We start from the raw sequence: 15133 nt of genomic DNA on the forward strand, positions 1-15133 counted from the left end.
AAACTAAGGCGCGAGGATTCCTTCAGGACCCAAACGCCGCTTTCCAACCAGAAAAGCTCACCCGGAAGCACTTTCTCGTCAAACAAGATGGCGGCGCCCAGCAAACCGGCGGCCCGGTAGGAAATGTTCCACGGCCCAGTACCGGTCCGCGGCCCGGTGGTTGGGGACCCCTGCCATACAGAATTCAGATTCCCTCCAGCATGAATTCTTTCAACCAGCCCCAGAAACAAGGAGTTCTCTCGGCATGCAGTAGCAGCTTGGAAACTTCCCTAGTAGCTTTCCGTTGACTTTCTGGGGAAGCGGCAGAGAAGATTGCAAATGGCAATCATGATCACTGTGCATAGGACAATCAGTTGTAAACATGAACAGGTTTCCAAGCAATGAGATCATAATCATGTGACCAGGTGGGGAAGCACAATGCATTACAATGGCTTATATTAAGTGCCTTTTTTTTGTTAATGTAAAGCACTCTTTCTGAGGTCTCATAACTTGTCTTTAAAAGGTTAAACAACAACTGTGACATGGTGGGTGATCATTTTAGAGATACTTCCTTACTAGATTCCTCATTACCTTCAACAATGAAAGTAATGTACTGAAAACTTCTTAAAAATACAAGGAGATATTTAAATGTATCTGCCTTAAAAGTAGCCCTGTTTGAATTGTATAGTACAAACATCAGAAGTTGACCAGAGGAAATGTTTTATGGCATTGTTTATTATATCATAAAGTGTTTTATGATAATTTTATGCAACAAAATGTTTTATAAAATTTTCTGAATTTCAATTCCATGGAAATCCATGGAATTTTAGATGCATTCTGTAAGATAGCCCATTTAAGGTACCGTGGCTAAAAAAGTTTGCCCTGGTAAGTTACAGACATGACAGTTTTAGCAGTATGTAGATTAAATAACTATTTAGAAAATAGCAAGTACTGAATTATGTTCAATTATACAATTAAAATTGTTCATTTTCAAATAGCACAATTTTATGCTAATTTATATAAGCTTGACCCACAAAATAAATCTGACCGTTACATTAAAAAAAAAAAAAGCATGAGTTGAAACATAGCTGGTATGACTCCTAATACAACAGCTTTGGGTAGATGGGGAATAAAAGCAAGTAACAATTTGATTAACATTCTGCAAGAGTAACTAGAAATTCAAAATTTCACCCAACCATGAGTAAAAGATGTTTTGTGGGCAATTTGTAGGTATAGATAGTTCAAATAATACATATGAATAATTAAAATCTACATATAAGAAAACCATGTTTGAAAAATACCTCTTCTATGAAAAAAACTTTCCACATCAAAGGTAAAGCTTTTAAATATCCTTCCTGTGATGGCAACTTTTTAACATGAGAGAAAATTTTAAAGTGCAACTATTTCTAAAAAAATCCCAATGTCTTTGATCTACTAGGATAATGCAGTATAAGCTATATGTGGTCCAATATGGGATGGTTTGACATAACATCTCATTCAGTATTAAAACTTTAGAGAAAATAACTCATTTCCTCAGTATAACCCATGAACTAATTGGAATAAAAATTGATTTGTATGTTAGCATAGGAGATAGGCTGTTGATATCTCAGGGAAAGATATATGGCTGGTTGAGCGAACAGACTAGCAAACTGACTGAAGAGATCCTCCTGTAATTTTATATTCTATTTTATCAACTCATACAAAATATATTCAAAGTTGTTGTTGTCATTTAAAATTATTAGAAGATATCCTAATTCATACAATACCTCTGATTAACTTGCATCTCAAGTTGCTGGATTTTCCCCAAAAGTTCTCTTTCACCAGCATCCCTCTGTAATTCAAATTCTTTACGAGCATTTTGTACTGCATCTTCTTTTTCACAACTGAGTTTCTGTACCATCTCTTTCCTGTCTTGTTCATGGGTAGCTATTAACAGTTCCTTTTCTTCTACGAGTTTCTCAATGGTGTCTTCATATTTCTTCTGCTGTTCACGCAATGCTAAAAGCTCTTCTTTTTGTCTCTGTACTGCATTTATTCCTAATTCCAGTTTACCTTGCAATTCTTTAATTTGTTCTTCCAAATTTTTTTCTGCTTCCAGTGCTTTCTGGTGCAAGGAGGTTGTTTTATCCAATTCTATTCTAAGCAAATTTGCTTCTCCTTCATGTCTGTCAATTAATTCTGAAATGCAGTGATCTTTCTCAATTGTTATTATAGTCCTCAGATCTGCTAGACCTACCTGATATTCATCATTACTAACTTGAATTATATGCCTTAATTTATCAGTCTCTTTTCTTAGCAAATCAGTTTCTTTGTCAACTAGGGTTCTGAGATTACTTTGCTGCTGAGCTTTGTTTGCTTCAATAAGCGCTTTCATTTCATCTGCTTCTGCTTCTTTCAATGCAAGTTCAACTTCAAGCTTACATCTCCAGTCAGATAATTCAGAAACCTTAATCTTTAATTCCTCAATCTGTCGTTCTTTTTCAAAGACACCAGCAGCATGAGATTCCTGCATTTTTTCAAGTTGGTGTTGATGTTCTTTTTTCAACTTCTCTAAACAATCATTGTGTTTAGCGATTAACTCTTCAAATTCTTGCATATGTCTGACATGTAGATTAGATTCCAATTCCTTTAGATGATCTTGCTCCATAGTTTGACATTCTGCTTTCAGAAGTTGCAATTTTTCCTCATTTTCAACATTAAGTTTTTTCAAACTTTCTAATACTCTTTCACGTGACTCTGTCAGTTCTTTAATTTCATGATACAGCTTCTTCATTTGGCATTCCACTTCAATAAATTTCTGATCTTTTTCATTTTGTAGGAACACAACTGCTTCCTTTTCATTCTTCACTATTTCAAATTCATTATCTTTGTCATGTAAAACTTCTTCAAGTTCTTTTAAGTCACAATGTAATTTAGCAATCTTTTTTTTGTTTTCTTCACTATCTTCAATTAAAATGTTTATTTTACTTTCACATTCAGTTTTTACAGACTGTAGTTCTTTCTGATGCTTATCCTTTAAAGATTTTTCAAGAGAAAGTTTGACCTTCTCTATAATATTCCTTATTTCTATTGAAGTACATTTTAAAGAAGATGAAAAGTTACACTGTTCTTTTTTTACAAATGTTCTAAAGTGATAAAGGTCCTCTTTGATATTCATTAAATTTAACTGAGATTCTTGGGCAACATCTCTGCATTTGTCCATGTAAACATTTAGAGCAGGATTTTCTAAAACTGCATCTTTTACACATATATTTGTGTCTTGCATCCTCCTACTATCTATTGCATTGATAACTGAGGAATAGAGGGACTCTACCAACATTTCTGGACTTTGAGGGTCACTTATCACATTTGGAGATGATGGATTTTCTTCTATTATAAACTCATTCACTGCAGACATAAAATCAGATTCTGGACTGTCAGCCAATGAGTCCAAATCTAATGATTCTTGTTTAAGGGCTTGCTCTAGGTTTGGGTGGGCAATTGTTTCAAAATCAAATGTATGAGCATCAATACTGTCTGGAGACAATTCTTCTAAAGGAGCTGGAGGACACACAGAAGGGCAAAGAGCACCCTGAAGACTGAGAGGTGATGGAGTTTTAGGAGAGGTAGCAATTGTTGTTCCTGTTGTATTTTCCATTCTTGGTGTAGTGATAGATTGTGGCGAGGCTTGACTGTTGGAAGCCTATAAGAATAAAAAGTAAAAAGTAAATAAGAGTTAAAATAATATTCTTTTTTAACAATTCCCAATACAGGCCCCAACTCAAATACACTAAGTCCCACAGATGCCATACAGTTTCTGAAGCCTTTTTGTATCTTTTAGAGCAGTGGTCCCCAACCTTTTTTGTACCAGGGACCAGTTTCAAGCACAAACACTTTTTCAAGGACCGGGGGAGAGTCCGAGTTTGGTGGTTTGCTTGCAGACGTTTCATTACCTGACTAGGTAACATCTGATGTTGTTACCTAGTCGGGTAATAAAACGCCTGCCAGCAAACCACCAAGTTCAGGGAGCGCCTCAGCCCTGCCTCCCTCAGCCCCATCCCTCAGGTGTCTCCCTCCCTCCCTCAGGTGTCTGCCTCTTCCTCTCTCAGTTGCTCTCTCGCTGCTCCACCAGCCCAGGAAGAAACTGCTTCAAAGAAGCCGGGGGAGGTGGCTTTTCCTGTCGCCGCAGCTCCTCCGGCGCCCGCTTTACCCCCCCCACCCGCCCGCTCGCGGTTCAATCCACAGTGCTCCGTTCTGCCTGCCTGCCTGCCTTCTTCGTTTCGGAGCAGCTTCGGCTGATAAAAAGAGGCGAATAGTTATTATTCTCAGCCGAAGCTGCTCCCAAACAACCAGACAGGAAGAACGGGGCACTGAATTGAACTGCGCGCGCACGGGCGGGTGGGGTGGGGGTGAATGGGCGCTTCAGAGGAGCTGCGGCGACAGGAAAGCCACCACCCCACTCCCGGCTTCTTTGAAGCAGTTTCTTCCTGGGCTGGTGGAGCAGCGAGAGAGCGACTGAGAGAGGAATGAGGCGGGAGGAAACCGAAGCCACTGAGCCAGAGAGCAGGACAGGCTTCGGTTGCTTCCTCCCTCCCCTTCTTTCATTTGTGTCCTTGATCCCCGATCCCAGCAGCATTCACCGAAGGCGAAGAAAGCTGCCATTTTTTTTTAAAAAAAAATTCTTTGCGGCCCGGTACAGAGTGCTCCACGGACCAGTACCGGTCCGCGGCCCGGTGGTTGAGGACCCCTGTTTTAGAGAAATGGTCATGCCTAAAATCTTACAACAGTTTAAAAGCAGCTACTGAATGCAGGAGGAGCTTTTGTGAGAAAGGAAATCTAAGTGTATGCCAGAAAATTCTTATTTGGCAACCCATCCTAAGTCAGAATAGTCAAACAAGGATAGTTTAACTGGTTGAATTAAACTAATAGAAAATTTTAAAAGGAAGTGCACTTATTATACTTAAAGATTTTTTTAAAAGATAAGTATAATAGCTCTATTGCATCAGATTACAATCTGATTAAGTGAAACATATACATTATCAGTGAAATCTAGCCATGAATATAAACTTTCATAAATATAAACTACTGTAAATGTTACTGTATCAACCATGTGTCAGGATTCTGGCAGTTACCCCAATTAAATCATGAGCCTCGAGCCAAACTTCCAAAACTTCAAAAGGATTTATTGGGAGTTAACAGGTCCAGCAAAACATTTCTATGGTCTTTTTAGAGTTGCCACCATGTTTAATAGAAGACCCCCAAATAAACAAATAAGAGATGAGGACCCAGACTGTTGAGATCAATATGCTGACTCTGTAACTTAGAGTGGGCTGTAAAAGCACTGTGAAGCAGTATATAATTGCTATTTCTAATTATTTGGACTGATTATATAAGACATTGGCAGCATAGAAGGAAAAAAGTCAGTTCAGACACAGTATTTCCTTTTAATATTGCACAGGCCTGGGGTACTAAATGCATCACCCATTTCCTGGCTTTATTGTTAACTGGTCAAGTATCTTGGTTGCTGTATATATTTGTTTATTGGATGTTTTTTATTTTTGTTTTATTGTTTTAAAATGCTTTTATTGTTTTAATTGTAATATAGATTTTGAAGTGTAAGTTTCTCAGTCATTGATTGAGATGGGTAGCTACAGAAATTGCACAAATAAATAAATAAAGCTAACTACATCGATCCATATGCCAGTTCTAATAGAAGCCTAGGCTGCTGTGCATTTCTAAATTTGTAGTTAAAATCTCATTTTGAATAAAAACCAGAGGATGGTCTGATGTTTTCCAATTCACAATTTGGAAATGACTAGGAAAGAGTTTTCTTCTTAAAAATAGAAACAGGAGTACAAGAATCCCTGAAAGAGTTCAAGACTGCTGGGGCAAACTTTTCCAAGGCATCTCATTATCCTGAAAATTTTACATTTTATGTTAATGTAGGCTCACTTGAATTTACTAGTATACAAACACATCACTTTAAATAATGTAATAAAATTGTTCTGGAAATTGTTCTAACATTTTAAACTGGGATGTTAATATGACATCCATATCTTATTAAATTCCAACGCACATCAAGTCTAGCATGCAAACAATAATGGGAAGTGCTACAACATCTGGAAGGCTAAAATTGAATTAAAAGTGCCACAAATTACAAATGGAATTGTGCTTTTCTCTAAAAACAACTGCTTGGCTACAATTAAACAAATGTCCTCTGGATGTATCTGAATCCCTGTTATTTAAGACTATATGTATCCCACATTATGGTATCCTAACAAACTATAACAGGCTGTATTCCCCAGAAGGGGTTGGTACAATATCTGAAGGTGTTGGAGACTTATAGCTCCTTTGTAAACACCATGAAGAAACTGTGGTGAGGATTTCACATATTTCTATTTGGTGTAACAATTAGGGCCCTACTTGAACCAGGATTTCCCAGCAACAGTAATTCACATCTTAATCAACAATCAGTTGGACTGAGGCTAGTTTTTCATAAGTGGGATAAAAAAGTTATTTTATTCCATTATGCTTTTGGCCTAAATGAAGGAGGGCAGTTTACCAGGATTGCTTTAATAATAATTTAGCTTGTTCTAACTCTTTAATTTTTCTTCTATTGGAACAAATAGAACTGAGAATCCCATGAATGATTGTAGGAGGCCTGTTAGAGTAGCCACGTGATCCCAGAAAAAGATTTAATGATTTACCATGAAGTATTACTTGAGTAATCTAGAGCATTTTGAACACCCTTTTCCCCTTCTGAATTCTGAATGGAAGAAATATTAATTATCAGTACCGGTTTTAAAGGGGTCTTTCAAAATTTGTATTTTCATTATGTGGAGCAGCAGTGTGCAAGTGAGTACCAGTCGTATTATATTCTTTCATTGGTTAATTCTCTACCACATTACATTTTCCAGTATACAATTGACACTGTTCAGGAGAGACCAACATTCCCAAAAGTACTTATTATACTATAGGAAACAGAAAAAGTCTAGATGCTACAGTTTTCTTATACGTATAGCTAGTCTTTGATTTACAACCACAACTAGGACTGGAATTTCCATCATAAATTAGGGTGATTGTAAAGCAATCACCACGTGAGCAAACCCAATATTATGCTCATTTTTACTGTGGTTATTAAACAAATTACTATTAAATCACTTGATGTTGCTTGTCAGAAACCGGCTGGAAAGGCTGCAAACTGCAATCACATGACTGCAGGAAGCTGAAACCATTAGTAAATGTGAGCCTATTGTCAAGTGCCTGAACTGTGACCATGTGACTCAAGGGTGGTGCGATGCTCACAACTTTGAGGACAGGTCATACATCACTTTTTCTGAGGCAGCTGTTAACTTTCACCATCGTTAATTCAACAGTTTCAAATCAAGGACTATTTGTATCCCCATGGCTCTATGGAATGAACATAGGATATCTATAGAAGAACATTCCCCAGCCATCAAGAATGGTGCTGAGCTTACATGGACTCCTGAACCTGATTTTCCACATCTTCTTTTTTTTCAGGACTTGCCAGACAGTCAAGAATTCAGAAGCCAATGGCTGTGACTTCTATTCCCATCCTAGGCATGAAAGTGAGCTGAGTGATTTTGGGCCAGTTGCTTTTTCTCAGCCCAACTCACCACACACAGTAGTTGTTTTGGAGAAAATAATAGAAGGAAAAAGTATTAGGTATATTTGCTGCTTTGAGTTATTTATAGAAACAGTAAAGGGAACAAGGAATAGAAAATAGGGAATATAGAGTATCCTTTGAACAATGCATTGGATTTAATCCAATCTTTAATGATTTTATCATAGAATTAAATATTGCGAAGTCTGATGTTTTGCTCTTTCACAAAATGGCATATATCACTCAGTTCTACCTTTTGTTCATTCAGCAAATCCGTAATGGTCTGGGACATTTCATCCAAACTCTGTGCTGCTTTGACAAGGTTATGTAAAGCAAGTACATGCTGGTGGAGAGGTTCAAAATCACAAAGTATGGGAACCCTTAAAAATACAAAAAAAAATTAAATTGATTACGCCTATCAAATAATAAATTATATTACAATCACATTTGAGAACAATTAATTGCCTTGTTTACTACAATTTAAGGATAACATTTCTTATTGGACTCCTACCATTCATTCTGATGCCACTGTTAAATCCTGAATTCCAAGCTTAGTTAAACCAGGCCATGTAAGAGATTGTATGATAAAATGATGGAGAACTTCAGCAAGCAAACTATCCTATTTCACTATTTATACTTTGAAAATACCTTTTGGTAAGTTAATCAGGAAAGAATCTGAACTTAGTCCAAAAGGAGTAGTATTCTTTAAATGTTAATTTAAAAAAGACTTCTAAAATATTTATGTATTTAATTAAATTTACTGTGGCTGTCCACTTAAAGACTCTGGGTGAAATATTTAACCCACATGTAAATGGTTGTAGGATATAAGCCTATGTAAATAACAGAAGAAGAACACAGGAATGTTTCTCTCTTATGTTTATTGCCCAGAATTTCTGACATGGATTTTTTTCTCTTTTGAAATTAGTCCCAACTCACAAATCTGATATGCAGACGTTTTAATTTGATTATAAATATACTAAATAGTCTTTTAACATTTATAAGAGTGCGCTGAAATCTATCTTTTTAGTTAGCTGCATATTCATGAACCAGAAAAGGAGGGGAAAAAGAATTTTTTCCTATAATTATCTGCAGTTGTATTTCTTAATGGCTATCTATTGGCAGAAGCTCTTTATTTCAGCTAATTAAAATAATACCTACCTGAGTAATGGTTGTACTTCTGAAGGACAAAAGGATTGAAGAAACTGCAAATCAGATAATGAAATATCAGGAAGTTCACCATCAAATCTGCGAGGTTTTCGAGTCTGTAAATAAAAAAGAAATGCATATATGATTAAAATAGGGAAACATTCAGATACATAAAATATATAAACAGCTGCTTAATAGCTGCATTTATATGTTGTTCTAACAGAGAGTTTTAATATGAAAGATCTTTTTTTTTTTTTTTTTTTTAAAGGATTTTATCAATAATTCCATTCTGATAGTCATGAATAGGTATCATTCCACCTGAAAATAATTCTCTCTTCAATACTCCAATGTACTCTGGAGGATTGGAGGAACTACCAGAGCTAATATGAGGCATTCATGAAGTTACAATTTTACATTATATTAAATGTTACTCAAAATGTAGAAAGCACTGTCAGATATGTCACTATTAAACCTGTTGCAATTATAAAATGGGATGATTGATTATATAACTGATGCACAGTACAGTTCTTTACTGATGAATGCAGTATAATTCAAAATAATCCACATCAAAGGAAAATAAATCTGACCTTATACTGTATACTCTTAAGATATATTTAAATTACTGTAGATAGCTCAGTAAAAATAAGTAATACAGCTCTAAATTCTGTAAGAGTACCCAAACAGCTATCCTAACAGGGAGATTTAAAAATGTCCCTGTTTACCTTCTGCCAGCAAGGGGAAAGGGTGAGAGGAACAATTATTTTGTCAGAGTTCCAAGTAACAACCTCCAAAGAAAAAGACTCATCTTTCCAAAGATTATTAGAGATTATTAGACATCTTCCATTTTATTAGAGATGTCATACTGGCATATCTGGGGAAAACCTGAATCTGAGAATTCCAGGTTTTCCCTAGCCCAAAGAAAACCAAAAATTCAGCCCCTGCACCCAATCATCCATCACATCGTCCAATAATTACTTCGTTCCAACTGGAGACTACCCCCAGTCACTCCCCTCCAGTTGCAGGGTAACATGTCCTTACTTTCTGAGAAAGGAATGTTGTTTTGGCTAATCTTCCACCGCTCCTTGAAATCCCTTTCCCAAATTCCCAGGCACTGAATGTGGCAACCCAAAAGTGTCAAAGAAAAATGGCTTCCAAGCTGACATCTTATTCCTTATCCCTTTTCTGTGGTATTTGTTTAAGCTCAGTTATTTAAGTTATTAGTTCTGCCTCTCATCATGTGATCACCATGTAAATGCTAATCACGTATTTTAAAAAGTAAGAATCAAGTTTTATATATTCTCTATTCAGTTTTCACAGAACAATATTTCCTTACTTACTGTGGAAAATTAGTCAAAATTATAATAAATATGAATTAGCTGTTTATAGTTATTTAAAGCCATATACAAATGAACACAACACCAATTAATATTTTAAAATATTTTGCAGCAATCTATATTATTAAAATAAGAAATGCAACGAACAGATTATTGCATAAAAAGCCTATATATTTCTTACTTACAAATTTGCCAATACTACCGTATTTGCCGGCGTATAAGACGACCCGGCGTATAAGACGACCCCCCACCACCACCGGAAACGCCCTCCAGAAATCCCCGGGGCTGCAGCGGCAGGGCAGAGTGCCAGGGGCCGTGGGAAGAGCAGGAAGGCTGCAGCCTCGGGCGGAGCGAGGCGAGCGGGATGAAGCGGAAGCGACGCAGGGGATCCAGGAAGCCAGAGGCGCCTTCGCTGCGTCCAACAAGCATCCAAAAGCCGGCAGTGGATATACCGGCGTATAAGACGACCCCCCCACTTGGAGGCATGTTTTTCGGGGCAAAAAAGTCGTCTTATACGCCGGCAAATACGGTATATGTATTTATAGACTTTTTTCTAGGAGGCTATTTATTTAACACTCTTAGAAAAAAAATTCTTCATTTAGCTTTCTTCATTAAAAAAAAAGATAAAATACTCACACAAAAGGATGGTGGCCAGGCATCAAGGCCCCTGAACAAACGATTTCTTAAGAAAGATTTCCCTGTTGAAAGGAATAAAGGTTGCTTGTTTTACTCACATGTAAGACAATCTGTTAATTTGAAAGAATATTTTATCTTCTATTTCTAGGGAAAGTAAGTATTCACTTTGATCAAAGTTCAAGACTGAAATTGAACAACTTTCCAGGAAAAAGTGTGAAGGCCTCAAAAGGAAGCAGAAAGATCAAAATGTTTTCAATGCAAAAGTATATGAATATTTGTATAATAAAGCTGGCAGAAGAGATATTTTATTAACAGTATAAAGGAAATATCCTTCTTTTATGTATTAAAGCGTTAACTAAAGTATTAAACCTTTGGTGTAGTTGTTTGTCAAAGCTTTGTCAGAATGACAGTGCAGGTGTTATTGCAAGGTAAATGAAGTAGCTGGGCACAGACACACCCATGAAAACAACTGGGAAAGCCATCTAATCAGCTATCCCAAGACTTGTAAACATGGCTGCTTTAATACTTTAAGAGATGTTTTCTTTATGCCTCAGCACTTTGTGAAGTGTTCCCTTGTAATGCTTTACACAGCACTAATATTTGTCTATCACCCAAGAGATCTCCTTCCTTCCATTAAAAAAAAACATTTTGATTAGAGATATTTTGCTTGGGCCTAGAACTGAAACACACATTTTGGGCAGAAGTGTTTTGGGATGGGAAGAGAAAGGGAAAAGCTAGGGTGATCTTGGCTAATGGGAAATAGGTAAAGGACAGCATAAAGACATAAGAAATGGCAAGCAGGGCAGGTGGATATGCTATAGTTGAATTCAAGGACAGTGGCATGAGATTGCTAAGGGAGGTGGAGAAAAGAAAGCACCAGGAAGATTGGGGTGATGAGGAGGCCACTGACCTTTCATTCAAATATAATAAATACAACCAAACTTCCTACCCATCCTCCTACTTGATATATGATATTTAAAAGGTAGTGATAATTAAAGGTAGATAGAGAAAAAAAAGGCACTTGGAAAATTTGTGGGCAGATCAGTACACAGGCCATGTGGAAGAGAGATGAAGTACACCAGCCTTGCCCTAATCCAGGGATCCCCAACCCACGATCTATAGACCAGAGTCAGTACACGGCATGCCAGAAACTGGGCTGCGCAAACAAGCAAAAGTCCATCTGAGGATGCAGGCAGCACATCCTTTCCAATCCATGGAAAAAGCCTCTCTTCACATAACCGGTCCCCGGTCCCCAAAAGGTTGGGGCCATTACCCTAATTGCCCTGTGAGACTCCTCTGGAATTTGTCTTGGCCAAAACCTGGAACAACCAAAATGTTCCTGGTTTCAATTTGAGCAAATTTCTAAGTCACAATAATTTGTTTCAGGATTAAAACAAAACATATTTTCAATTTATCACACTCATCTCATGAGTATTACATTCTTCTATTTCAAAATATCAAAATATCTGAAGAAAGAAAAAAGTAAAGCATTTAACAAATGCCTGCTTAGTTAAAAAGCTACATTCTGGTCTTAGCTCTAATCACAATTCTAGTTATCTACCTGATTCACTACACACTACCATAATTTTACTACAGCACTAAAATAATGTGCAAGAGAAATAAAACAAACTGTGCAACCAAATCACAGAATTATAAAATAAAGCAGCTTTTCTTTCTCCCATCAGTTCTTTCTTATTGTTTAGGTTCAGATCTAGACCAGGTAATCCCATCATCTCTTCATCAATGTTTTGGAAAATAAAATAATAAGACCACAGAAGAAATGGGAGTCTTAGTCAAGCTGGCTTTTCAAAGGGTATCCAGGTAGTTGAGGTTCGCCATCATTATTATATTGCTCCTCCCTAAAAAGTTCTCAAATTATTCAGATCTGCCTGATATGCATATCCTTATAATATCAATGGGGTTTTTTAAAATCTCAATTGCCAAATCTTCATCCTCATATTTCTGGCTTCCCAGATGTGTGCTTTTTTTAAAAAAAAAAAAATGCCCTTCTTCCCCTTTATCTAATTTCTTTTTGAATAAGTTTATTTATATTCTTCAATCCTTCTATTCCAGTCATCAGTCATACTTGCCCTCCTGCATTAAAACTTGTGATTGTCTTTGTCCCCACATTCTGTGCATTTTTATGACACCTTGTAAACAACATAGGTCAAATAATTTGGCCTATTCTTCATTGGTATTTGTATTCTCATTATTATTCTCACTAGTACCATTTCTACCCTGTTTCTCCAACAATACGGCCTCCCCCAATAGGAAGTCCCAGCATGTTTTATAGGCATGAAATGAAATTAAGCCCCTCCCCCCAAATTAAGGCCTATATTAAAACATGCGGAATGGGGGGGGGGGAAATGGCGGGGGGGGGGGCTTGCTGTTAGGAAGTACTTTTGTTGCACACCCGGATATGGTGCTGCCTGCGTTGACCCTAATACAAAGTGCCCCACCAACGCCGAGGTCAACATCCAAGCCATCGCCGCCCGCCTGCCCGAAGATGCAAGGGGGGGGGGTGGAATTAAGTCACCCCCGAAAAGACTGCCTAGCCATTTTTTCAGGGCTCAAAAAAAAATAAGACTCGGCCTTATTATATGGGAAACATGGTATAGCCATCTCTTGTTCACTTTCAGTATTCTCTCTCTTAATGGATCACACACTTTTAATAGGATTCATGATCTCAGTTTCTTCATTTTCTAGCACAGTCCTGATATAAGAAGTAAATTAGAAGAAAAGCGCCAACGACAAAACTGCACAGGATAGTAAGATGATGAAGAGAAATGGCTGCTCTTTACCATTTTTCTCTCACATGCAAACACACTCACACCTTTTGCCAAAAATGTGATTGCATGACTGAGGCCAGGCATATGAATAATTGTGACTTATAAATTACATTTAGTTTGGGTGAGTCATGACATATTGATTCAATAAAACTGTTAGACTTCACATCAAACAGAATATTCTTTGCTCTTCAGGAACACTGCTGTTAAAAAGCAGAGCTTAATTGATTCAGCATAATATTCAGACCAGAAAAAATACATATTTAAAAGATCTGTTACTTTCAAACGTAATAATGGAGGTGTATGTATGTTTGTGTCCAGGGTCTATTGTCAACAGACCATCATCCAGGGTTTAAATTCTAGTTTTTTTTCCTGTCCTGTTCCATGTCAATGGAGTCTTGCTCAATCTTTTCCAACCTTGCATCTGTTCAAAGTTGACATAATGGTTCTGTCTGGCAGGATCCTACTAATTCCTACCCTGCCAGCGTCAAACCTTACAAAAGTCATCATATTTTATAATTATGCTGCACATAGTTGGGCATAATATAAAGATCAACACTAATTTATTCAAGATACATATTTCTTCTAATTTTATGTTGTTTGTGCCCTTGTAACTTGAGAACAGAGAAAAAATTACAACACTTACTAAATAATTTTCCAAAAGATTCCCTTTTGGCCTTTTCTGCATCATAAAGATGTTTACCATCTTTTATTAATGCACCAGCCCACTGTAAAACAAAAAATAATAATTAAACACAAATGTACAAACACATTTTCTCTATAAAGCAAAAGATATTAAGACACAAATTTATAAAATATTTTAGGTTTAAATTATCTACTCAAGTTACTTACCTCTCTGTAGTGTTTCACAAACATTTTTCTTCTTACAACTTCAACAACTGCCAAACAATACATCTGAGGGACATTACTGAGCTTTTCTACAATTTTCACTCTTTCTAGCAGTTCTGTTACAAGGCGAAGCAATGCTTGTAGTTTTTCTCCATCTTGGTCAGCATGAAGCATGACGAAGCAGCACCACCTATAGGACAGGTGAAAATAGGTGAATTTGATTATTATTATTATTACCTTTATTGTCAGAGTGTGTACAGTGAGATATGGACTGGTGATTAAAAGCAAAATCCTCTACTGAATAGCTATTTGTTAAATATATATCTTACCTTTTCTCAAGGGACTCGTGAAGACAGTTTCATATTCCAAATCTATTTTTTTCCACAACAACAAATCTGTGAAGCAAATTGGACTCAGAAATACTGACCACCCTGGAGCCATTCAAAGAACTGGCTCTTCTAATGATTGCCAACCAGGTATTTGCTTATTTATGATTTGAAAGCTTTATAAACCGCTCAGTCACAGAATATTTCAGATAAGTTACATCAGCAGCCCAACCTTTTGGACTGGTTCCCTAGAGAGAAAATTTTCTGTGCTCGGTTTCTCATGATGCCTCCATCTCATGGATGGGGCTTTGCTTGTTTGCAAAGCCCAGTTTCTGGCATGCCACAGACCAGGGGACTCCTAGATTACACAATTAAAATGCAATTAAAATATAAGCAAACAAACTAACCTAAGAATGTAACTGCATTCCACGGATAGCTATTGAAATCCATACCATTCAAATTTCTAATGTGAAT

General features: G+C 36.9%; 1 protein-coding gene across 2 annotated transcripts in view; it reads right to left on the reverse strand.

Annotated features, from left to right (window-relative positions):
* Nucleotides 1–15133, reverse strand: part of RB1CC1 (RB1 inducible coiled-coil 1) — a 58519-nt gene that overhangs the window by 16938 nt on the left and 26448 nt on the right. For both annotated transcript variants that reach the window (XM_026670425.2, XM_026670421.2), the window contains exons 10-15: nt 14337–14523; nt 14131–14212; nt 10699–10760; nt 8741–8844; nt 7836–7962; nt 1746–3661 (exon numbers count right to left, since the gene is read on the reverse strand). In XM_026670425.2, the coding sequence (XP_026526210.1) occupies nt 1746–3661; nt 7836–7962; nt 8741–8844; nt 10699–10760; nt 14131–14212; nt 14337–14523 (2478 nt within the window). The remainder of the gene's footprint in view (nt 1–1745; nt 3662–7835; nt 7963–8740; nt 8845–10698; nt 10761–14130; nt 14213–14336; nt 14524–15133) is intronic.

This window comes from Notechis scutatus, chromosome 3 (assembly GCF_049901735.1).
Source record: "Notechis scutatus isolate UNSWTSFEM ecotype Mainland chromosome 3, rNotScu1.2, whole genome shotgun sequence".
NCBI classification, from domain to species: domain Eukaryota; kingdom Metazoa; phylum Chordata; class Lepidosauria; order Squamata; family Elapidae; genus Notechis; species Notechis scutatus.